The sequence below is a fragment of the Salvelinus namaycush genome, chromosome 5 (assembly GCF_016432855.1).
Source record: "Salvelinus namaycush isolate Seneca chromosome 5, SaNama_1.0, whole genome shotgun sequence".
Lineage (NCBI taxonomy): Eukaryota > Metazoa > Chordata > Actinopteri > Salmoniformes > Salmonidae > Salvelinus > Salvelinus namaycush.
This window is the reverse complement of record NC_052311.1, coordinates 23,730,089-23,752,419: the sequence shown is the minus strand read 5'-3', so window position 1 is coordinate 23,752,419 and position 22,331 is coordinate 23,730,089. Positions and strand designations below refer to the sequence as shown.

Below are 22,331 nucleotides of genomic sequence, written 5' to 3'. Positions count from 1 at the left end.
GAAGACTTGGGGTGGTTTCCATGACACAGATCAAGCCCTGGAATGAATGAAGTCTCAATTGAGAACATTAATCTGTGCCTGGGAAACTGTCCCTAAAAGTCCCCTCACACCATTATTTTTGTCCAAGCCTTGGGTCAGCCAGCTAAACTCTTAAGTGCCCTCTTGGTTAATGTTCAGTGTTGGAACTGGCCAGTAGTGTCCTCTGCACAGAGCAATGGGATACTTGATGGGACAAAGGTGTAGGGGCAGGCAGAGTAGCCCTCTGTACCTTTTAAACTAAAGACAAGCCAACTGATTTCTACATTTTATTTAGTGAAGAGAAAAAAAACATGTCCAGGTGAGAGGTAACTACTACTTCGTCATTGCATCGGTCTCACTCATGCAGTTTTGAGTTGAGAGAACCAGCTTGAAGCTGTTACCCGTAGGTGGTGTCGTGAACACTGCAGTGATATGGAGGGCAGGGGTTTTGACACAGGTTGGCAGCAGAGGCCGAAGTCTTTTCCACTATACAACCCCGTGGACGATACGCCACCTGGCTGACTTCAACTCACCCAACCTGGGACGGTTGACCTTCAGGGCCTCCTGGACTCAGAGCAGCGTAGGAGAGATCTGGAAGTCAGTCTGGCTCAGGTCTAAAGTGCCCTACAGAAACAGGCTCAGACTGCTCCAGAGAATGGTCCAAGGGAGCCGACATGCACTACCCCAGGTAATAGACATTGCTGCTGCTGCCACCTGTTCTGTAGTATAGGCTGTGTCCTGCATGACCACTGATCTATGAATGGACTGGGTAGGTTTCCAGCTCACTATGACACTTGCCACATTCCAGTATGTTTTTGTTCCATTTTGTATCAGGGATTCTAAAGGAAGGGAATTTAGGCTAATGACACATCTAAATAAATACCTAGCTGAGTGGATTTCCTTTCTCATAGGGTAACTGCTAACTTGTGCCACAGTTAGACCCATATTTGTTAATTGCCTCCCCCACAGATACTTGTTTTGAATCTTCGGCAGATCAAACGACCAGTAAAACTCCATCCCAGACTGTTATCAGGGAATGTCTACATCCCACCATGTGGTGACCTTTACAGAAGGTAATGAATAACTATGGTGCTTGTTGATCAGTGCAGTGGATAATTAGGCTCCCGAGTGGCGCAGCCGGCTAAGGCACTGCATCTGTGCTAGAGGTGTCATTACAGACCCTGGTTCGATTCCAGGCTGTATCACAACCGGCCGGGAGTTGCATAGGGCGGCGCACAATTGGCCCAGCGTCATCCGGGTTAGGGTTTGGCCGGGGTAGGCCGTCATTGTAAATAAGACATTTCTTCTTAACTGACTTGGCTAGTTAAATAATAATAAAAACATTTTGGGAGGGGGCTCTCTTTCTGTATGTTGCTCAGGACTTTTCTGTCTCATGTCCTCAGAGTGGGCAGGTTAGAGTTGGACTTGGAGATCATTAGCGCCCAACTGGACCAGGTTTTCTGTTCTGGGGGAAAGTGTCTCCACAGGAATGGACCATTCCAGCTTGACTCATGTAAGCCCTTCATAAGCATAGGAAACTAGCCTCCCATTGGCAGAATGAACGCTGCCCACTATGAAAGTCATATGTCCACTGAAATATCTTTCATTGTGACCTCTGTCTGTCAATCAGGAGAATTGAGTCGGTACCGTTCCTCTACAGTGTTAGAGGGAGGACCATAATATTACGACCTAGCTTATTTCTCAAGCAGTGGACAAAGGTCAACATTTGAAAGTAAATCACTCTGTATCTCATCCTTTTGTTCACTAATAACATTACAAAACTGACACCCCTGACACCGATCATGTAAACACCATGAGAAAAGAATTCTGGATGGCTGACACTGCTGTGTTTGGGCCCTAACCCAAGAAACTGTTGGTGTTTTCAGGAGCGAGACAACCTTGAGCATCTGCTGGAGGAGTCTAGGGCCTAGCAGGGGCTGGTGGAGCAGGGAAGGGATGCCTCAGAGGCCTGTATGGAAGCCCTCCACTCCCAGCTGTATTAGGAACGCTTCAGCCTCCAGGAGACCCACAGAGAGAGACTGGCCACACAGGCAGAGCAACATGGTAGCAAGCAGGTGGAGCCATGGGAGACCAAACCAACTAAACTGGTACAGGGATTCACACCCAAAATGGATGCAGGTGGTCCCTTCTACACTTCGTATTTGTACAGAAGCATGTAATCTTGCCAGACGTCTCAGTAGTATCTAACCCAGGCCTCACCTGTTAAGGCTAACAGAAAACTGAAAGTGGTTGTGAACCAGTAGAAGTCAGGTTTTACCAATCATCACACCAGTTGTGAGTAGTCACACAACAGTTGTTTCTATAATGATAATGCCACAGTAAAGACATTTACTATTTTGTGTAACACCGCTTTATTGGCTGATGATCTGCAGATGAATGAGTCCCTGTAAAGGGAGGTGATCTCTCAGACAGAGGCTGGGGTCTGCAGAGGAGTGACCTCCCTGATGGAGAGTGACAGACGCCTGCTCAGGGTTCTCCTAGCGGCACCGGAGACTGAGCGGGAGGAGCTGCTTCAACAAGGACACCCCTCAGCCCTTGGGTAAGGAACCCCCAGCCTCTAATATTGGTGCACTTCGAGAGCTGAACGAATCAGATGGATAAAATCAATATGGTTCTACTTTGTTCTCTGATAGGCTGGGTAGAATGTTCTCCGTATTGCTGCCTTACGCCTATCCAAACCTTATGGTCTTCATACGTGCAAAGAGAGTATGGGTGGATTTGGGATGGAATCAGTATCTCTACCTTTATCTTGAGGTAATGGAGAATTTTCTTTTCTCATTGTTTTCACTCTTTGCATCGTCAGAGTGCTGATAGCTCCAGAACACGAAGAAACAGTCAGACTTCTAACGGAGGAACAAAAAACAGTGGTTTGTCAGTCCAATTTGAAATGGTCAGACTTATAAAGGACAAGCCAGAAGCATAGTTTTGTCAGTCCACATCTTTTTGTCTCAGGAGCACTTGGGAAACGAATGTGGAAATCTCTGGAAAGGAGGAGAGGGTGAGGGAGGAGAGTGCCGTGTATGAAATGGAGGAACAAGATGAGGAAGAGAGAGCGGAAGGGAATAATGTGTCTGTTATTCATCTGCAGTCAAAATTCAGTGAGGACTTAAGATCCATGAGGTGACCCACTCTAAGCCTGGCACACAAACAAATAAAGGAAGAGAACCAGGTAACTGCCTCTTTGGGAGTCCTTTCCTACAGCACCATGTCACGTTGAAGCAGTCTAACATGTGGCAGAGTGATGTTTCCTTTCAAACATACCTCTCCTCCAAACCCCACTTCAGCAGTTCCCAAACTTTCATTTCATATATAAAAATGTTATATAACAAACTTTTAAAAATATTTTTTACCTGGGATATTATTAAGCCATGGTATTTATTATACTTCATGTTAAAATATCACTTTAGTAAAGTTCATGCAACCTGAGAACCATTTTTAAGCTAAGATGCTACTTTTTGCAGTTTACTGTGCTACATGCTTCACCATCCAGTATCATGCCAACACATGCTGAATAGACAAGCTATAGACATACTTATGAGTTATGTGTATTGTGGATTTCTGAGGATTCACTGGCTTAGAATACTGCTGATCAAAGATAATTCTAGACAGTCTCTGCCTCTGGTCTGTGAGGGGAAAGAGGGGAATCTGGAGAGTCCATTCTTTAACAGCTGTGCTCAAATCTGGCTATGTATACATTGTAACAACCTTATGTAACAGCAAGCTTGTTACAGCCACAAAGCCCATGACCAATGTCCATTTATTCATGTAACACCCCATTACACTGGTTGACACAGTGCCATTGTCTTAGTCTGAGGACTCTGACATGTTCTTGTTTATTGTTGAGGCTGGTGAGGAGTTTTGATTTCTGGCTTAAGCTAATACTAATCCCTCTCTGAGACTATTTTCTTTGGCCCTGAGCTTGTGGTCCACGGTGCACTGCCTTTTACTGCCCTGGTCCCCGAGGACACATAAACATGGATTCATGGGATATGCAGACTGGGAAGACATGGTTGGAATACCGCAGGGCTAGACACTTTCTCTCACCGATATGACACTGTCATTATGAAAGGACCAATCAGATAACAGGGTTATGACAATGTCATTATGAAAGGACCAGTCAGAGCTGGGTGATAATGATGTCATTATGAAGGACTAGTCAGAGAGAAGGGTTAAGACAGAACTACGTTCAGGATGTAAAGAAAGCACTCTTAGATAGCAGTATTTTTCAAAGAAAAAGATGTAAAGACGGTTATTTTGTATTTTCGCTTTATTATCATAATAATATATGCCAGTTAGCAGTTGCTTTTATCCAAAATGACTTAGTCATGCGTGTATACATTTTAGGTCTGGGTGGTCCTGGGAATCAAACCCACTATCCTTATGTTGCATGCACCATGCTCTACCAACTGAGCTACTTCATATTTTCCTCTGTTCTTTTCACTTCCAAGTACACTGCTTACTCAGGAATAGGTGTTACATAATGTTATTACATTCATACTGACCAATCCTGGCACTTATTCTTGGAGCATACTGGACTAATTTCCCCCTACAGTTCAGCTGTGCTTGCACTAATTTTATTTGTTGCAACTGAGAGGTATGTGCCCTAAACCATGTACTTATGGCTGTCTGGCTGATGCAACGTTACATGACTCCACACTGGCACAGACCGCACAGACAATCCTTCTTGATTGAGGAAGCTGGAAACTTCCTACTCACTTACTCACACTCTCTCTTTTTTCTTCCATCTTTTTCTCTGTTACATTCTCTCGCTCTCTCTCATTGTGAGGAAATGGGATGATGACCCTGTCATGAGATTTTCCGTTGACGTCATCACAGTCCAAGATTTCTCTGTGTTCTCAGTGTATGCTTGTCCCTGTTGCTTTTTAACGGCCCCATGTCTGCTAAGTTCAACTGAGATACAAACTGCAGACTTTGGCAAGTCATCACAACGTCAAACTAGGTATGTTTCATGTTAACATTGCTCCACAATCGACTCCTGATAAGTACACTTCAGATACTGTAAGTGCAATCTGTTTTAGTGCAATAAAGTTGCATTTACCAGACGTTGACTGTAATCCAAAATAACTACTATTCATACAATGTTAATGCAACCCAATTATTCCATGTACAGAACCTGCAGGAGCCCTAGCGCAAATCTTCATTTTGATAACCCAAGAGTTACACCAGCAGGTAAGAATGATAACAAATAGTTATGTGGAGATTGAATAGATACACCTCCCTGTTTCACATAAATGTCTTCCATGCGTTCCATTCCATCTACTACATAATGATGTACTTCGGTTTCGCCGGCGGAGAACGTCCTGGCGGTGAGGCACACTCTTAGAAAAAAAGATGCTATCTACAACCTAAAAGGGTTCTTTGGATATCCACATAGGAGACCCCTTTAATGAACCCTTTTTACTTCCAGGTGGAACCCTTGCCACAGACAGTTATACATGGAACCCAAAAGAGTTCTACCTGGAACCAAAAAGGGTTCCCCTATGGGGACAGCCAAAGAACCCTTTTGGAACAATTTTTTTTTCTAAGAGTGTAGCCACAGATGGCAGACTTGTTGCCCTTGGGACCAGTATTTGTCATGAAGCTTAACTTTATACCTTCCTTCCTCGTCTGTGTCTCATCTCAGGACAGAGAGAAGGGGCTGGTATTGGTCAATCGCTGGAATTCATGGCAGCACGAGCCAATGGTAGCCAGTCCAGTCAGTTCATGGCATCATCGTAATCCAATTCTTAGTATCACCTCACACCAAGTTGCCCATATATCTAGACCTCTATACCAGGCGGTCAGACTCCAGCCACCCTAGTCATAGACTGTTCTTTCTGCTACCGCACGGCAAGCGGTACCGGAGCGCCAAGTCCAAGAGGCTTCTAAACTGCTTCTACCCCCAAGCCATAAGACTCCTGAACAGCTAATCAAATGGCTACCCAGACTATTTGCATTGCACCCCCCCCCCCCCCCCCCCCCCGTTGCTGCTACTGTTATCTATGCATAGGCACTTTAATAACTCTACCTTATGTACATAATTACCTCGACACCGGTACCCCCCCTGTATATAGCCCCGCTATTGTTATTTACTGCTGTGCTTTAATTATTATTCTTCAGGTATTTTCTTAAAACTGCATTGTTGGTTAAGGGCTTGTAAGTAAGCATTTCACTGTAAGGTCTACATTTTATTTGATATCATGTAATAACTTGATTTGTTAGTGTTAGTTAGTGTAGTTACTTATTACTGGTAACTGCACTTTGATGTAGGAAGACACCATTTTCATTGAGCAGCTGAGCAAGTGGCTAACCAAGGAGTAGATGAACTTGTTCCTTTCTGCAGATGATAGCGCTGGTCATAGAGCTGCAGAAGCTGAGAAGGGTCTGTAAAGAGACATCCACACAACCTGTCTCCCCCCCAGGACCAGGGAGTGGCTGGAAAGAGCTGCTTTGCTTAAGCTAGGGCTGCCAACCCAACCCTCCTGGTTTGGCTGACTCTCCCAGAGGCTTAGGCTTTCTCTCTCAACAAGCAGTTAAGCAATTGTTTTGATAATTGAATCAATGCATGAAATATAAACAAAGTTCTGTGTAGTAATTATTGTTTATGCTTCTACAGTTGGCATGGCCAATACGTGCTACTATATCAGTGGTTCCAGTTATCATGCCAAAACCCATGATTTAGTTTGAAAGTCTCTGTATAGGACTGTGTGGGAGAACTGGAGGGAATAGGGAGAGACTGGATGTCCTGGAGCGCCAGTGGACTTCTTTGGATGGTACCTCCAGGATCATTGACAAAAGTAACTTTGATCCTTGACTATGTAGGCCCATATCTCCACAATCTATGCTTTCCTTTACAAAACCATGTCTGTTTGCATATGCACTCAATCATGTCTTTATCACTTCCTGCTGTCTTGATTAACTGAGTCACTGCATATTAAAGTGTGATCTGAAGTACACCCTCAAGAACTCCTGATATCACCAAGTATGTGGGCAGCATTTGGTTTGTCAGTTTAATATTTGACTTCCTCAAATAAAACTATACCTTGGCCTCCTTTGAGTATACCAATTGGACAGTAATAACACTACTGGCAAACAATACCACACTAGGATTTCACCCCCTCATATCCTTCACTTGTGTAATGTATGTACACAATCTTAGTTGGAAAAAGATAGTGAAATGAGGCTGGGTGTGTGAGGGAATTCATCACTCTACCTTGAATAGGTCCTGCTCAATGTTAACTGATCTGTTTGTTACCCCTCCCTCACAGTACGGGAAGTGTTTTCCTACATACAGTCATCAACCGAGTCTGACTTCTTGCCAGAAGATGACAGCTAGCAAAGGTAACTGAAAGTGGTGACCACTTGTGGACTGGTTTGAACAGGTGCACTTTTTTTTTTTTTTTTTTTATTATTAACCCAGATTCATTATTTATTTCTCAAAATGTAGTTGAACAAAATATGTATATAAAAAAAAAAAATGCAGATTCTTCACACAGCGCAGACACACTGGGGTCAAAATCCCCTTTGACTTGATAAGTTTAATCTACACTGCATTCATCTCTCAGGTCCTTTTAGCTCAGTAGTCACAGAGGAGAGGAGACAACCACACCAATGCCTCCTTGCCTTCAAATGATTGAGACGAACCCCACTAATTCAGACAGTTCTCGAACATCCTTCTCCGGAGCAGAGTGGTCCCCTAGCCTAGATGGATCCATCGGCCACCCTTCTGAAGAGCGTCTGTCGCTGCTGCGCTGTCATGTTCTCACAGCTCTCCAGCAGGTTGGCCACAATGAGGGTCTGCTGGATGGTCTTGGACTTGACCCACACCCGCCCGTTCATCCCCACCACAATCTCAAAGGGGAACATCTTCTCCAGGTCCTTGGCTATCTCACTCTGGGGTGCCAGCAGCCTGGATAGAGAGAGGACAATTACTATTCAGAACCGGGGTCGTGTTGAGTGGTGCAACATTACAGAATGTTTAGATAGATTTGTAAAATGTAGATCATATGCTGAATGTTAACTGTGAGGCTGTTTTGAATAACACTTTCTAAATGACCATAGACTAGTTTTATTATTGTGACATACCTGCGTACAAGTCCCAGGGACACCTTGAAGAGAAGCCCGCCTGCTCCAAACACCCCCATCCCGTTGGCTCGTCCACAGCTGTCTATACACACCAGCTCCGGCTCCATGTCTTTGTTGGCAATGATGAACTGAGAGTACACCAGGTCCCCTACCTGCAATGGCACCACAGAAACAAAATTGAGAAAGACTAGTGCCATCAAACTTTAAATTGAAAGACGACGTTTAGAGGAGTAGTTCACTATTTTACAACTTGATGTTAGATGGTTCCTCACCCTGAAAGTAGTCTATGGGCCAGGAGAAACTGTAATCCATGTTTCAGTTCTTTAAAAACCGCCACTACAAACTTCAGCCACCACAAGCTAACCATCAATGGAAGTGAAGGGGGTATGTGAGCATGTTTTATTTCTTGAAAAATCACCATTAAGTAACATCAAACCAAATATGGAGTTGATTTGAATTGATTTCAGGTGAATTTGACTTTTTTTAACATGCTCACATGCCTCCAATTGATTGTTAGCTGAAGTTTGTAGTGGCTGTTTAAAGAAAAGCCCTGGATTACCTTTTCTTTTGGGCCATAGACTACTTTTTAGGGTGAAGAACCATCTAACGTCAAGTTGTAAAATAGTGAACCTTCCACCTGGAAGAATAAAGAAGTGTTTGTGACAATACTGACCTGCACGTTAGGTCTATTCCTCTTGGTAGCCCCCTCGAAGGCGAGGTAGGAGAGTGACGCCTGCTCACTCCCCCCTACATCCACCTTGAAGATGTCACCTGACTTGGCAGCTATGATGCCAATCACACTCTCCCCCTTCCCTGGAACATACTGGGCGAGAGGAAATAAGCAATGAGTCCATAACTTACTTGAAAAGGACACCGCCAGTGTTGTGCCGAAAATCTCCCCCCTGACAGACATCTGTCCCCTCGCGTGAACGCGCACAAACAATTCTTCATTGCTGCTACTTGCTAGTTGAGATTTCTGCTCTTCACTCCGTTGTCAGTTTAGCCTACATTTCACTGAAAACTGAACTGCAGGCATTACTAGTGCCTCCCCCGCGATCAAAACACCATATACAATTAAACGCAGCCTAACTGATCATTGACAGCTGCCTTGAAGGACACAAATAAAAAAAATACTTTCTGCTACTAAGATCAGTGAAATGTAGGCTAAACTGACAACGGAGTGAAGAGCAGAAATCGCAACTTGCAAGGAAGTCGCAGCAATGAAGAATTGAGTGTGAGCGCTTTCATGCGAAGGGGGGGGGGGGATTCTGGCAGGTGGAAGATTTGTCACCCATTCCGTACAAATGTGCGCAACCGCAACATTCATACGAGGCTAAAAAGAAAACTAATGGGACTGTGTTGACTTCTAAATCGGGGGTGTGAACTACGTTTCTATTCAAACGTTGATCGACATGGTAATGGCTCTATAGTATTGGAGAAAAGTTGAAAAAAGCGGACCCTCCGTTACATCGTGTCATGTCGTAATGTACAGCACGCACAAAGCAACTATTTATGTCTTACAATCTCTCTCCACCAGGTGTAGCACTTCTCTCATTGTTTAAAAACAAGAAATGGACAGTGAATGGGTAAGGGGGATACCTAGTCATTTTTTTTGCGCTGTTTACTTCTAAGATTCCTTTAGCACCGCCCTAAAAACCCGATTCAAATTCGACACAAACCTTCAAATAGGTATGTAATTACATTATATAAACTCTTTATAGTGTTTTATATACATTTTAGAGGCGATAAGGTGATAAGTTGGACAGATCGAGTGAAAAAAATTTTTTTCCCCACACATCTCTCCTCACTATCACGCATTAGTTTCGCTTCCCCACCCGCCATTTTTTTAAAGACCCGATGGAGCTCATTGCCTTGTTGAATTATGCAGAAACGGGCAGCGTGGGGGTCATGTAATTGATTATGTTGGAAAGGGGAGAAATTGTGCTTTACAATGGTATTGACATTACAGTTTATCTGGAAGTATTCCGTTTTTAGGGCACTAAAATAAGGTCAATTGTACGGACCAAGGCGATGTACAAAAGTGAGTGAGTTTACGTTACTAGAGTGCAAAATGTTCAAGTATGCCATCAATTTCACCAACCTTTACCTCATTCCTACCAAGACCATATTTGTATTGGGGTTGTGAATTGCCGGTTTACTGTGACAAAGATGTTGACGTTAGCTGACTAAATATAGTAGCCAAACTCTACAGATACCATAGGCATGCGCCTTTCTTTGTAAAACACGTGGTTACCAACGCATCGTGCGTTTCTTCTTCAAACGCATATAATGAATCTGACCCTGAATGATATAACTAGCTATCTAGGACAGGTAGCTATTTATCAGTTATTCCATAGATACATACCCTCCTTTGCTGAGAGTCTATCCAGTACAGATTCGGTTGTTTATGTCGGAGGATTCCGCTTTTGCAAACGAGAACTTCATCTCCGTTTCGCCGAAGCCCTGGTCCACAAACAACTTTCTCGGGTTTGCTGTCGGTGATACTTTCAGGCATTTGAAAAGAAAATACGTCTCCTGGTAATAAAACATCACCAACTTTATCTTTGAAACAACTCAGCATGTCTGTAAATGTGCACTTCTGATAGGGGAAACAATAAATGTGACACAGGAAATCGAGGAAGAAAAAGCAAAAACGGAAGGATATTTGTTGTAGCGCACCCATGTGGTTACTACAAGTTACTACTACCAAGAATGTGACTTAAATGTACTGTAGGTGTAATATCTTGTGTATTGTATTCCAATCAACATACTACGTGAATAATTACATAAAATAGGACAATATAACACAAACAAATAAACAAACAATGTGGACACAATAAGGAGCATCTGGACCTTTAGTGATAAAATATTCCACAGGAGCTGGGACTGAAATCGATTTATTCTTTACAAAGATAGTGTTAAGATTTAATACAAATCAATATGATTATAAATGATTGTGTGTGTGTGTGTGTGTGTGTGTGTGTGTGTGTGTGTGTGTGTACTGTGCATGAGTGTTCCATAAAAAACGACTAATACAATCACAGAAAGAATCAAAGATAAATGTGATAATAGTATCACATTCACAGCGGAATCATCTGTACTTGATTAGGCTACTCTTCAGCAACTTCCGTCTTTCACTATCAAGATGTCTGCATTGGTTTCCCTTAAGAGAGACAAAGAGAGCAACAGCCAGTAAGATTTTTTTAAAGCAAGCAAAACATCTCTTATAAAGCTTTCCAGTGGACTAATTCTGTGTTTCCTATAGATCTTTTTTCATAGGTGGGGTAGAAAATCACTTGCCTAGTCGCCAGATCTCTTTGTACAGATCCTGCAACCAGGCTACTGTAGCACCACCCTGTGCTTACTGGCTATAACAAAACGTACAACTGTGTGCGGATGACGCTGGGGGTGCTACAGAGATAAGCAGCACACCCAAACAATTAGAGAGGAAACATTTCAGTATAATTAAACTGATATATGGTAGACTCACAGCCGGTGAACACACAGAGAACACTCGTTGGGATAAGTGTTTCCATCATTACCGCACACTGGGGAGTAGTTGAGCGGGCATGCCTGGGATTGGCTCATATCCCCACAAGATGGCTAGTAAAAGAATAAAATAACATTTCAAGATGATATCATCTTACCACCTGGAAGACTAAACCAACCCTGGTCGTCTATAGTCATGCATGGACATTCTCATGAATTATTTGTAGTTGCCACATTAGTATAGGGAACTGTAATGATAATATTTGAATGGAAGCCTCACCCTCCTGTAGAGTCTGGATTGGTCCGCTGCGTCTGCTAATGCGACATATAACCACAAGTAGAATTTAACCTATTATTCTTTACTACCTATCATTTATTATCATAACTGCTAATGAACAGTACAATCGACAGTACAATCTTTGTCATGTTTTGACAAACTACAGTTCCTAAATGGAAATGAAACATGAATTATGTACAGAATAGTCAGGCATTTTGTTAATATAAATGATTAATGTATTTACCTGCAGAAAAGAAGACAGCCAGACAGACTAGCAAAAGAGTTTTCCCAATCATGTTCATGTAGTCTGACCAAAAGAGATCCAATTCAACTGATAACAATAGTTGGTATAGGTCCAATTACTGAATGCAGCTCCAAAAGTATAATATAATCTCTATGATGTCTCCTTTGCTTCTGTATTATCTGCGATGTGCCTTGCTTAAGGTCTGCTGTTGGTTTAGTCCCTGTGGATGGAGAGGCGTTGTCATATAGTGGAGGTCGCGTCTGTTTGTCTGTGAAATAATGTGACCCTGTGTTGGGTAAAGCTGATGTTTTGACGGCATTGCACCTGACCAGCCCGCCAGCAACAGTTACGACAGAGCCCCCCTATTGTCCAGGCCTTTATTAAGGGATGAACATTCCTACTGCCTAAATATTGCTGAGCGCCCTATAAAAACGGGGGTGTGACACTGGTGTTGTTGATGATGAAATGCATACATGTTGACCAAGAGCAACTATCAAACCTTACTATGTAATACGTTTTTTTTTAAAGCACTGAATTAAAGACCGTACATTATGTTCACTGAATTTGTACCGATTTTGTAATATTTTGGTCCCCACAACAATATGACCTGGTCTTGTTTTCACCTGTATGGCAGGCTAATTTGGTTTTATTAGGCCTATATTTGGCCTACTTATATTGGCCGTGGTCGAGAGCATCAAATCCATGATGCATTATGGGTAAATGGTGACTGACTGACTGATCTACAAATAATAATGAGTAGTTATTTATGATGCATGGTGATTTGTAGCTCAGTCAGTCAGCTGCAACGTCTACAACCCCTTTTTTTTGTGCTAATGAGGCTCTCATTCGCATAATTATTTTTCATTTTGAAGGAACACATGACTTTATGTACATTCAATCAAATATGATTTATATAACAATTTTGTCACAGAAGGCTTAATACAATACGGTCAGGTAACGTTGGGCCAGTAACCGAAAGGTTCGGGATCGAATCCCCGAGCTGACAAGGTACAAATCTGTCGTTCTGCCCCTGAGTAAGGCAGTTAACCCACTGTTCCCCGGAAGCAGAAGACGTGGTTTTCGATTAGGGCAGCCCCCCGCACCTCTCTGATTCAGAGGGTTGGGTTAAATGCGGAACACACATTTCAGTTGAATGCATTCCGTTGTACAATTGACTAGGTATTCCCCTTTCCCTATATCCTAAAATTAGTGACAGGGAGGACGAAAGTTTGAGATGAATCAGACTCTAGGGGGGGGTGGTCTTATCCTGGTTGGATTAAATATTCGGAATAGTAAATTATACTTTTCTTATTTTACTTTATTATTATTCATAATATTTTAACTCACCCAAGTGTAGATATACATGCCATATTTCATTCTTACTATTTGTTACCAAATGACATTTTATCTTCTCCCTTAGACCATCTTTTATATCGGAAAGGTAGCTCAAATTAGTATTTTTTTCTCATGGATCTCTAAATTTGAGCTTCTTTCGGTTTCCGTAGTCTACAACTGCACAACGCCAAAGATGATCTATTATATTGACAAGATAGCCGAGTGACCGCTCTAACAATGGAAATACATGTCCACAATTGGGTGTAGGCAAGTGAGATCGGGTGGGACCATTCTAGCCAATGAGAGGGCAGATACGCCTGTGAACGACAGGCATAGCTGAGTTGTTTTTCGGAAAGCCATCCACTTATATCAGTACATTAACATATGTGTAACAGACTAAACACTACGAAACTTCTATTCGATCAAATTAGCCTCACTTAAATTCGACACTCTCATAGACTTCCATACAAAAAAGGATAGAATAAATCATTTTTGGGCGGAGTAAATCCTCTCGCTACGCCTCTTCGGACAACTCAAAAACAGTTTACTGAACCAGAGATTTGTATATAATGACGATATGCTCATGTCTCCGCCCAACAAAGGCAGGCGATGGAGTTTAGGTCCAAAATAAACCCATATAAATTCATTATTTTGTACAGATTTGGACGAGAGTGAAACGTCTCGCTCCGCCATCCTCTCTGACTGAACTCGCAAGGTGCTCTTGGTTACTTTTTGTAACACTAGTTTTATTATAAAAACTTTCAAGCGAAATGTTTACAGTAAGAAATTATTTTCGCAGATCGTCAAGGCTTATAGAAAATATTTGTTTGAAAAATGGTGACGTGGTAAGTTTGGACTATTTTGACAGTGCGATGAGGGCAAATTCCAATGCAAATTGATTGTTCACGTTATTTTAAAAGTTCACGTTTGTAGCTTAATAACAGTCATAAGGTTTGACAAAAGTCAATGTGAGTTTCAGTTTTCATTTATGCAAACGCTTTTTGCAATATCTGCGTAGTATTGCGAAATCTTGGAAGTTAGGAGAGATTTGCCCTCGGTGTATGTAGCCCAACCGGTCGGCAGATGGCACTATTATTTTAAGTCATTCCATGAGGAAATGTCATGCATTTTACATGTTTTATTTACCAAGGACCTATAGGATACAGTGTGTGTGACTTTTTTTATTTACCATATCTAACTTTGCATAGTAAGGAAACATTGTCTTAGATTTTCGACGCAAGAGTACGAGTAACGTTATGCAATACAATTAATGCACACTGCAGACATTTTAGACTGGCTTACTAGGGAGAAGTCAAACTCCACTGTACAACAGACCTTTGGACCAAACTGAATGAAAGGTTGGGTAGCAAACTGATTCCAAAAAGCTAAGGCCCGGTTTTCCAAAAGCATCTTAAGGCTATGTTCATCGTTCAATCTCCGAGCTGTTTCCCAAAACCATCGTTATTAACGTTGCACTTGAAAACGCTCGTAGTCTATTTTTTTGCCTTCGACCACTCGTAGAACAGTGCTTCGTATATGCTTTTTTTGCCCAACCACGTCACTTTAGGCCTATAGGCTACACAGAATATCTCCGCTAAATATTGGGTTTATCAATCTGTGACCGCAGATAACTTCAGAACAAAGTTGACTACAAATACAAAGTTACCAATGTCTTTTGCAATTGATACAAACAAGCGAAGTATAAAAAATATACTTTAAATGAAAACCGAGATGACTTCATTAAAATATAAACAGTAGGCTTATTTCAATCATATTGAAATACATTTCATGTTCAATCAATTTAGTTATATTTTGCTACAGGCTACTTACTGTCTGTAATTTGTCTCAATATATTTTATGATGTGTAGCCTAACTGCGCAATGACGTTTCAAATCAGTGATTTAGTGCATTTTTATTGGGTAAGCAATAAGACGTCTCAATATTTGTAGCCGTAAGCGATAATATTTCTCTAGAAGCTGATCCGTCGTCAGTATTGTGAAATAATTAAAATGTAAAAGTTATATTTGCATTCAGAAAGCTGACCCAAGAACAGCGCCCCCTTTCTTTCGATCATATCAGTATCGACACATGCTCCAACGATTTATTTGCGTGGTGTTTTGGGAAACGTGTATCTCCGGCAGTTGTAGGAACGATGCATCAATAAAACATCGGTTAGCCTAAATTCCATCGCTATCGGGAAACAGGACCAGAATAGTTTTGCTCATAGGAGTAGGCAATTCGTTTAAGATTAATTTAACGTGATAAATAGCGGAAAGACAACACCAAAGGTTTGACTAAAACCCACATTTAAGTCATGACACTGAATAAAGTATCCAGCTGGGTTCCTCAAGCAAAAAAACAGGAAATTAAGAGATAAATTAGAATACATATAGTATCGTATTAGAATTTTATGCTGTCAGTAATGGGCAATTAATTCCATGGTAACGGAATTATGCTGAGACTCCCAATTTCTTTAAAATGTAAATAAACAAACATTGATTTCAAAGTTTAACAAGCCATACTATGCACAACGACTACCTTGAACAGTTTACACAGTACATAACAAACTTTGAATCTGCAGTTTTTTTAACAGAATTTCTGTAAAATCTCCTTCAGTTTTATTCTGTTACCAAACGTTGGATATGCACATTTCTTCCTGTAAATGTGTTTTTGTAAAATGTTCAGTGGAAATTGTTAAAAGTAGTTCCTGTGCAAACAGTTCTTTGGTTTATTAAACTTTGAAATCAATTGTTTTTGTTCGGTATAGATTTATAATGTGTCTCAGCAAAATTCGCTTACCATGGAATTCATGTAAAAGCCACATTGACCACAGGGTGTCGGCAGTGACTGTACTTCTCTCCTGTCAGCCTCTGGACTGTATTTCCACTGGGCCCCAGCAGCAACATGGGACCTTCTATGAATTCCGTACCTACAGAATCCTTCCAGAGAAGAACGCTGCCTTCCTCAAGCTGACCAATGAGAAGATCCACCTGCGTACTGCTCACTCCGAGCTCCTGGGCTACTGGAGTGTGGAGTACGGAGGCTTGAACCAGGTCTTCCACATCTGGAAGTATGGTGAGGAGGAGGCAGAGAGCAAGCTAGGGCTTTGAGGCCAATTCCATGTGTAATTCAGTCAACTCAGGAAATACTGTACATTGAAATTGTATAAAGGAATGGATATTCACCTACAATAAGCAAGCACTCATGTTTGCATTTCTGAATCCTAAATTGACTGTAAGGGAACCTGCATGAACTCAAGCCCAGAGAACAATGTAAAATAAGCCATTGTATCATCAGTATATCTCACTGTCTCTCCTATTGTTGTGTTGCTATCTAGACAGCTATGCTCAGCGGGCAGGTGTGCGCGCATCCTTGGCTCAGGACCCCAAATGGATTGAGGAGTACATCTCCAAGGCCATGCCCATGCTCATGTCTCAGGACAACGAGGTCACGTATTTGGTGCCCTGGAGCAAGGTGGACAGGCCTCCCAAGGAAGGTGGTGAGTAGCTGAGTTAAATAATTACCCTCTTGTCTGACACTGTTTGAGTTTAGTTCTCCCGAGACAGAAAAGCAGAACTTCTCCCTTCTTATTTGTGCGTGTGCATTGACCTTTTGTGTTTATTTCCTTGGACAACACTAATCTAGCACACATTTTGTAAACAACAGAACTGTTTTTTAGAGTAGTTATATTCCTCATAAGTACAGGACAGCACCTTGTGTTTTTAGCAGGAAATGAAATTAGCCCTGTTTACCCAAAGGAGGTGGTGGCAGGTAGCCTCGCTTCTTAGCATGTTGGGCAAGTAACCGAAAGGTTGCTGGTTTGAATTCCCCAAGCTGACTAGGTGACTAATCTGTCAATGTGCCATTGAGCAAGGCACTTAAACCTAATTTGCAACTGTAAGTCGCTCTGAATAAGAGCGTCTGCTTACTGATTGAAATGTAAATGAGTGATTTCCCCACAGGGAGGAGTTACACACTGATGCACTTTAGCCTCATTTAAAATTAGTTTTTGAAATGTACAGCACATGACATTCATACAGATTTGGTCAACAAAACCACTGTGTTCCAATTAAGAAAAAGTTCCTTTCAACACAGATCTGTAGTGCTATGTTGCATCACCCTCGACAGTTGAATGCACACAGATAACTGCTCTGGAATAAAAGTGTTCTGCCAAACCACTGAGCTAGATTTAAAGCGTTTGTAGAGGCTAGGGGTTGGTTTAAGAAATTATGATAGTTGGATATGTGGCATATTATTAAGGGTGTGTGTGTTTCAGGGGTATATGAGTTGGCATCGTTCCAGATGAGGCCAGGGGGCCCAGCAGTGTGGGGGGAGGCCTTCCAGGCTGCAGTCAGTACCCACGCTGCCTGTGGGCACGCCCACCTGGTAGGGGTCTTTCACAGCGAGTTTGGACGACTCAACAAAGGTACAGTAACAATCGGGTCAATGATTATCAGGATGGGATGATCTAACACGTGTAACAACACTGATATTATAATATGAATGCAAGAGTGTGAGGCAGAATGGGATTTCTCCTTGTTTGCCAGTCAATGCCCTGTGGTGGTATGAGAGTCCGGACCAACGTGCAGCAGTACGCCACAAAGCCCATGGTGATGCCAGGGTGGTGGCAGCCGGTAAGCCCTTTAATTTATTCCCCTTTTAATCCAAGAAGAAAAGGGAATTTTGACAGCTCTATTCACATTTTAGTTTCTATCTGCACTCTTCCAAACCTCTCTCATGATCTCTCTCCCCAAAGTGAGGGAGAGTGTGACCTATCTGGAGTCGCAGACGAACAAACTCATGTTCCCCTGCCCCTACTCTCCCCTCAAGTGATCTCACACTGAAACCCAGGATTAAAGGGACTAAACCTCAACTGGATCTAATATGCGTCTTACACTGTTTATAGACCTAAGTAGAGGTTATAAAATGCTACTGAGATTTCTTAAATCAATCAACCAATGGTGATCATATCATCTAAATGTGATGACAGTAGCACTCAAACAATGTATTACTTGTAATTATGAATGTTATACTGATATCAATATATAAGTCACTCAGGACCAAGTATAATTAGGACCTTGGCTATAACACTGTTTATTTCATTCTACTGAGGACTGTTCAGGCTTTTAACAATAGATGGCTCTTGTGAAATGCATTTATATGTTGTAAAGAACTGCTTGTTATGAAATGCCTCTGTCCTGAATCAAACAGTATTATGTTAGTAATGGATTAGATTTATATTATATGTATTATAATATATTCCATTTAGTAGACGTGTGCGACTCAGTCATGCGTGCATACGTTTTGCATATGGGTGGTCCTGGGAATCGAACCCACTACTCTGGCGTTTACAAGCGCCATTCATACTATATTAATAGGTATGGATAATTGTGCCTTATTCATCGTGTACATACCACATGAATACTTGCCTGGACTAGAATGCGCTTTTCCGTAACCTTTGTCAATAAGAAGGCTATGTGAAAATGTATGACCAATAAAGACATATTTCAAAATGAAACATTCTGCTAAAATGTGGTTTTGGACAGGATTAAGTTTATATCCATGTTGATACAAGATTAAGAGAATGGAAAACACTTGCCAGGACTGACGATTTGCTGGGTTTTATTGTGTAAATAAGTATTGTACAGGGCGAGTAACAGACATTCCCACAGCCTTTCTCAATACATTAAAAACATAAACAGCTATTAAATAAATAATTTTCTTGGTAGGATTCTTTCTTTTTGATCAAAAACAAAACAAACAATTGTATACAGTCTGTGGAAATTCCAGTGCAAAAACAATATTCCAATTAACACCACAAATAAAGTGCTTGGAATGTTGAACTGCCCTCATTTCAGGCAAGCTTTGTTTCAAAATACTGAGTCATTTTACCCGAATGACCACAAAATGAATTTCACAATAAAATGGCACTTGATTATCAACCCATGGAGGGAATGTTTCTTTTTTCACCTAGTGGTTAGGTGTTGAAAATACTGAAGTATCCTTAACAGCTTGTCTGGCAGGGCACTGTGGTATGTTGCGTTGAGGTATTCATTGCAAATGTTGATAATGCGTCTTAACCCACAAACAAATCTTTTAGTTTTCTGTAAAAAAGCTATAAAATATTTTTTTTATATATATATTTTTAACTTGTAGTTATTTGCATAGTGTACATTGAAAAGTGTACTTAGTCTCTGCAATTGGAGTGTTTCAATAGGTACTGAACTACAAGGAAGAACATTCATAATTACAGTAATGCCACAATGTACTTAGCCAAACATAATTAAACAATTCCTTGTTTTATATATTCATTAATATATAAATAAGGTACATCTTTCAAAACAAAATCAAACAAATTCAGATTCTACAGTACAGCCCTTGGCCACAGAAATGATTGGGATTCTTCATCATGTAATTCTGGTCTTGGAGAACAAAACCAAAAGAAACAGACCCTGAATTATTTTCCTATTGGTAGAAACCAGTTAATTGGAATTACACAGACATGAACACAGTTTCCTTAAAAATATACACTGCATAACGTCTGCTGAAGCACATAATAAAATTATGGCAGTTATTCCAAGTTTAATACTCTTTCTCCTTAATGACTATCGTGAAGGGCTCTCTGGGCCTCAACTCGCTTCAGCACGATTGGGAAACTTTGCATTGACTTGCATTGAGCTTTCCTTCCGAGGGCAACACCTGGCTGAAGAATTAAAACATTAAAATACTACTGTAATAATACAAGGACATAAACTCAGTCCAACACTGTTTGCGGGTTCCAGTTTTGGGTGGAAGATGGTGTCTGTTTGCTCACACCAAGCTCTCCTTTAGCCTCTCCTCGGTTAGCTTATCTTCAGCCTGCCGCGAGCTGAGCGGGGTATTGTCCACCACCGCCTCTTTGCGCTTAACTGAATTGTCTTTTGAGTGGTAATCGTCACTCTGGTCCTTGGCAAAGTTCACAAACACCTGGTAGAGAAGAGAGTGTAAGCTATTATCACAGTACATTCCAACCCTCATTAGCGTACATGATGCTATGTCCAGTCTACTAATAAAAGAACATGCAGAAAGACAAACATGCATAGTGCTGTAATCACAACTCAACGAAAACAACTCTTGACCACAAAGCCTTAAATCAGTGACGGATGGCGTCTTACCTGGTCCAGTGTGGTCTGCGCGACAGAGTAGTCTTCAATCCGAAGCAGGTCCTTGTTCTTGGCCAGGATGCTGAAGATGTGTGCCAGGGAGGTGAGAGAGGAGGGCAGCTGGTACTGCAGCATGTTCCTGTGCTTCTCCTTCAGGGTGCTGCCCGGCAGCTCGCTCTCAATGAACTTCATCACCGGCGGCAGGTCAGGGTCCGCCCCCGCCACACGCAGGATGATGGTGTACCCGTCTCCGAACCTGGAGAGACAGAGGGAAGGAGAAAATATGGGGGGGGGGACAAGGTGAACAAATTATTTAATAAAACATTTTGCTTACAAGAAAATAAGATGAGCGTTTAAAAGGAAAACAAAGAGATTTCAGGAGAGGTAAAAAAAATAAAAAACCCTGAGAGGCTTGTAAGGCACCTCCCCTTTCAAATGATTACAAAATCATACAAAAAAGCATTGTTAAGAATTATAAACAAATACATCTAGATTTACAAAAAAAAATTAAAACATGAATTAGGGGGGGGGGGAATAGTAAAATGCAAAAATATATCAATACATCATTTGAGCAATTTACTGTATTTAAAGCCACAGAGCGAAATACACTTTGTAGGTATTTGCTTGTTTTATATGCATCAGTGAAAGGACTTGTCATCTTACCTATTCTTTAGGTGCTGAACGCTCCCCAAGCAACGGAATCTGCCGTTGACCATGATGGCCATTCTGGTGCACAGGGCCTCACATTCCTCCATACTGAAGACACAAAATGGTAGACACAGACATTAGATACAGTGTAAAGGAATTGATGAACTAGAAATCACATCCCTGCAAAGGTTAGTCTATGTCAAATAGCTAATACCTTGTCAAAGTAAAGTTAACACTCCAAAAGCTATTATTGTCATCCTGCACAGTAAGTGGGTAAGCAATACTTTGAATCATGTAAACTACGTAGTACATGCCAATAGGCTACATTTGTGCTAATGAGGATTGCCTAACCGCAGCCTATACCGTACATAAGCTATGTTGCCAACCAATCAACAACAAGACCATGCATTTCAATGTATAGCAGTTAGCTCTTAGCCTAGCATGGCTGAGGTGTTATGGTGTTTCTGGTTACCTGTGCGAGGTGAGCACTACGGAGCGTCCCTCCTTGATGACGCTGTGGATGCAGTTCCATAAGGCCCTGCGCGCTTTTGGGTCCATCCCAGTAGTGGGCTCGTCCTGTCACAAAGAGCACAGCCAGGTTAAGGTTGGCCCACAGGTTGAGCAGGAAAAACACAGAGAAGACCAGCAGCAGGGGGAAGCAAGGCATTATGGCTCTTCTAGTGTTGCATTTTGCTATTAGAAACTTGCTTTCTCTCTGTCTTTGTTTATGTCGTTTCTCTTTCGCTCTCACCATGTCTCTTGCTCTGTCTCTTGCATTGTCTGACCATTCAGTTTCTATCTCTCTCTCCTTTTATCCCACTCACATCTGATGTGGCCAGCCCCTCTCTCCAGCCCAATAGGAGCAAAACATAAGCCTATGATTTTCCAGGAACCCTTTGAGAGCACTGTGGCGTGCCAGTGGGAGAGTTTTAATCTAACCCTCATTACACAACCATCGCTGCTGCAGTCCCCACTGGGAGAACAATTAAACACCAGTTATCTGACTTAGAAGAGGTTCCTTTGTTGATATGTCACATCAAGGTCACCTCCAAGCTGATGCAACTAGTCTGAT

At 41.7% G+C, this 22,331-nt stretch overlaps 4 protein-coding genes and 1 long non-coding RNA gene across 23 annotated transcripts in view; 2 read left to right on the top strand and 3 right to left on the bottom strand.

The window, feature by feature from the left end:
* The first annotated feature begins 45 nt into the window (after nucleotides 1-45).
* Nucleotides 46-8,692, top strand: LOC120048079. Of its 15 annotated transcripts, none has more exons than XR_005476975.1 (11): nucleotides 48-706; nucleotides 988-1,091; nucleotides 1,422-1,531; nucleotides 1,905-2,578; nucleotides 2,673-2,793; nucleotides 2,992-3,037; nucleotides 3,128-4,999; nucleotides 5,171-5,229; nucleotides 6,383-6,836; nucleotides 7,308-7,380; nucleotides 7,605-8,692. It is a non-coding gene; the product is annotated as an uncharacterized LOC120048079 (long non-coding RNA). The 15 variants fall into 15 exon arrangements; XR_005476976.1 differs by lacking the exon at nucleotides 2,992-3,037 and having other exon boundaries at nucleotides 105-706; nucleotides 3,128-3,208; nucleotides 4,900-4,999; XR_005476977.1 differs by having other exon boundaries at nucleotides 46-706; nucleotides 2,673-4,999; nucleotides 6,383-6,571; nucleotides 6,741-6,836.
* On the bottom strand, nucleotides 7,409-10,749 carry LOC120048076 (exosome complex component RRP40-like). The gene is made up of 4 exons (XM_038993767.1): nucleotides 10,490-10,749; nucleotides 8,798-8,947; nucleotides 8,125-8,276; nucleotides 7,409-7,948 (listed from the first exon to the last, which is right to left on the bottom strand). The coding sequence occupies exons 1-4, from the start codon at nucleotides 10,703-10,705 to the stop codon at nucleotides 7,741-7,743; spliced, it is 726 nt and encodes a 241-aa protein (XP_038849695.1). The 5' UTR covers nucleotides 10,706-10,749; the 3' UTR covers nucleotides 7,409-7,740.
* Nucleotides 10,750-10,973: 224 nt separating this feature from the next.
* Nucleotides 10,974-15,355, bottom strand: LOC120048077 (probable pancreatic secretory proteinase inhibitor). Of its 4 annotated transcripts, none has more exons than XM_038993769.1 (5): nucleotides 15,300-15,355; nucleotides 12,135-12,354; nucleotides 11,894-11,928; nucleotides 11,615-11,727; nucleotides 10,974-11,287 (listed from the first exon to the last, which is right to left on the bottom strand). In XM_038993769.1, exons 2-5 carry the CDS (start codon nucleotides 12,190-12,192, stop codon nucleotides 11,242-11,244), a joined length of 252 nt encoding a protein of 83 aa, XP_038849697.1. In that variant the 5' UTR covers nucleotides 12,193-12,354; nucleotides 15,300-15,355; the 3' UTR covers nucleotides 10,974-11,241. The 4 variants fall into 4 exon arrangements, with proteins under 4 accessions (XP_038849697.1, XP_038849698.1, XP_038849696.1 ...); XM_038993770.1 differs by lacking the exon at nucleotides 15,300-15,355 and adding an exon at nucleotides 13,907-13,972; XM_038993768.1 differs by lacking the exon at nucleotides 15,300-15,355 and adding an exon at nucleotides 13,482-13,899.
* On the top strand, nucleotides 14,111-18,987 carry nipsnap3a (nipsnap homolog 3A (C. elegans)). The gene is made up of 6 exons (XM_038993766.1): nucleotides 14,111-14,314; nucleotides 16,337-16,544; nucleotides 16,807-16,968; nucleotides 17,746-17,895; nucleotides 18,017-18,103; nucleotides 18,226-18,987. Exons 1-6 carry the CDS (start codon nucleotides 14,240-14,242, stop codon nucleotides 18,300-18,302), a joined length of 759 nt encoding a protein of 252 aa, XP_038849694.1. The 5' UTR covers nucleotides 14,111-14,239; the 3' UTR covers nucleotides 18,303-18,987.
* Nucleotides 18,988-19,074: 87 nt separating this feature from the next.
* Nucleotides 19,075-22,331, bottom strand: part of LOC120048072 (phospholipid-transporting ATPase ABCA1-like) — a 44,629-nt gene continuing 41,372 nt past the window's right edge. For both annotated transcript variants that reach the window (XM_038993763.1, XM_038993764.1), the window contains 4 exons: nucleotides 21,732-21,835; nucleotides 21,275-21,367; nucleotides 20,624-20,867; nucleotides 19,075-20,435 (listed from right to left, as the gene is read on the bottom strand). In XM_038993763.1, coding sequence (XP_038849691.1) covers nucleotides 20,280-20,435; nucleotides 20,624-20,867; nucleotides 21,275-21,367; nucleotides 21,732-21,835 — 597 coding nt within the window. In that variant the 3' untranslated portion in view covers nucleotides 19,075-20,279. The remainder of the gene's footprint in view (nucleotides 20,436-20,623; nucleotides 20,868-21,274; nucleotides 21,368-21,731; nucleotides 21,836-22,331) is intronic.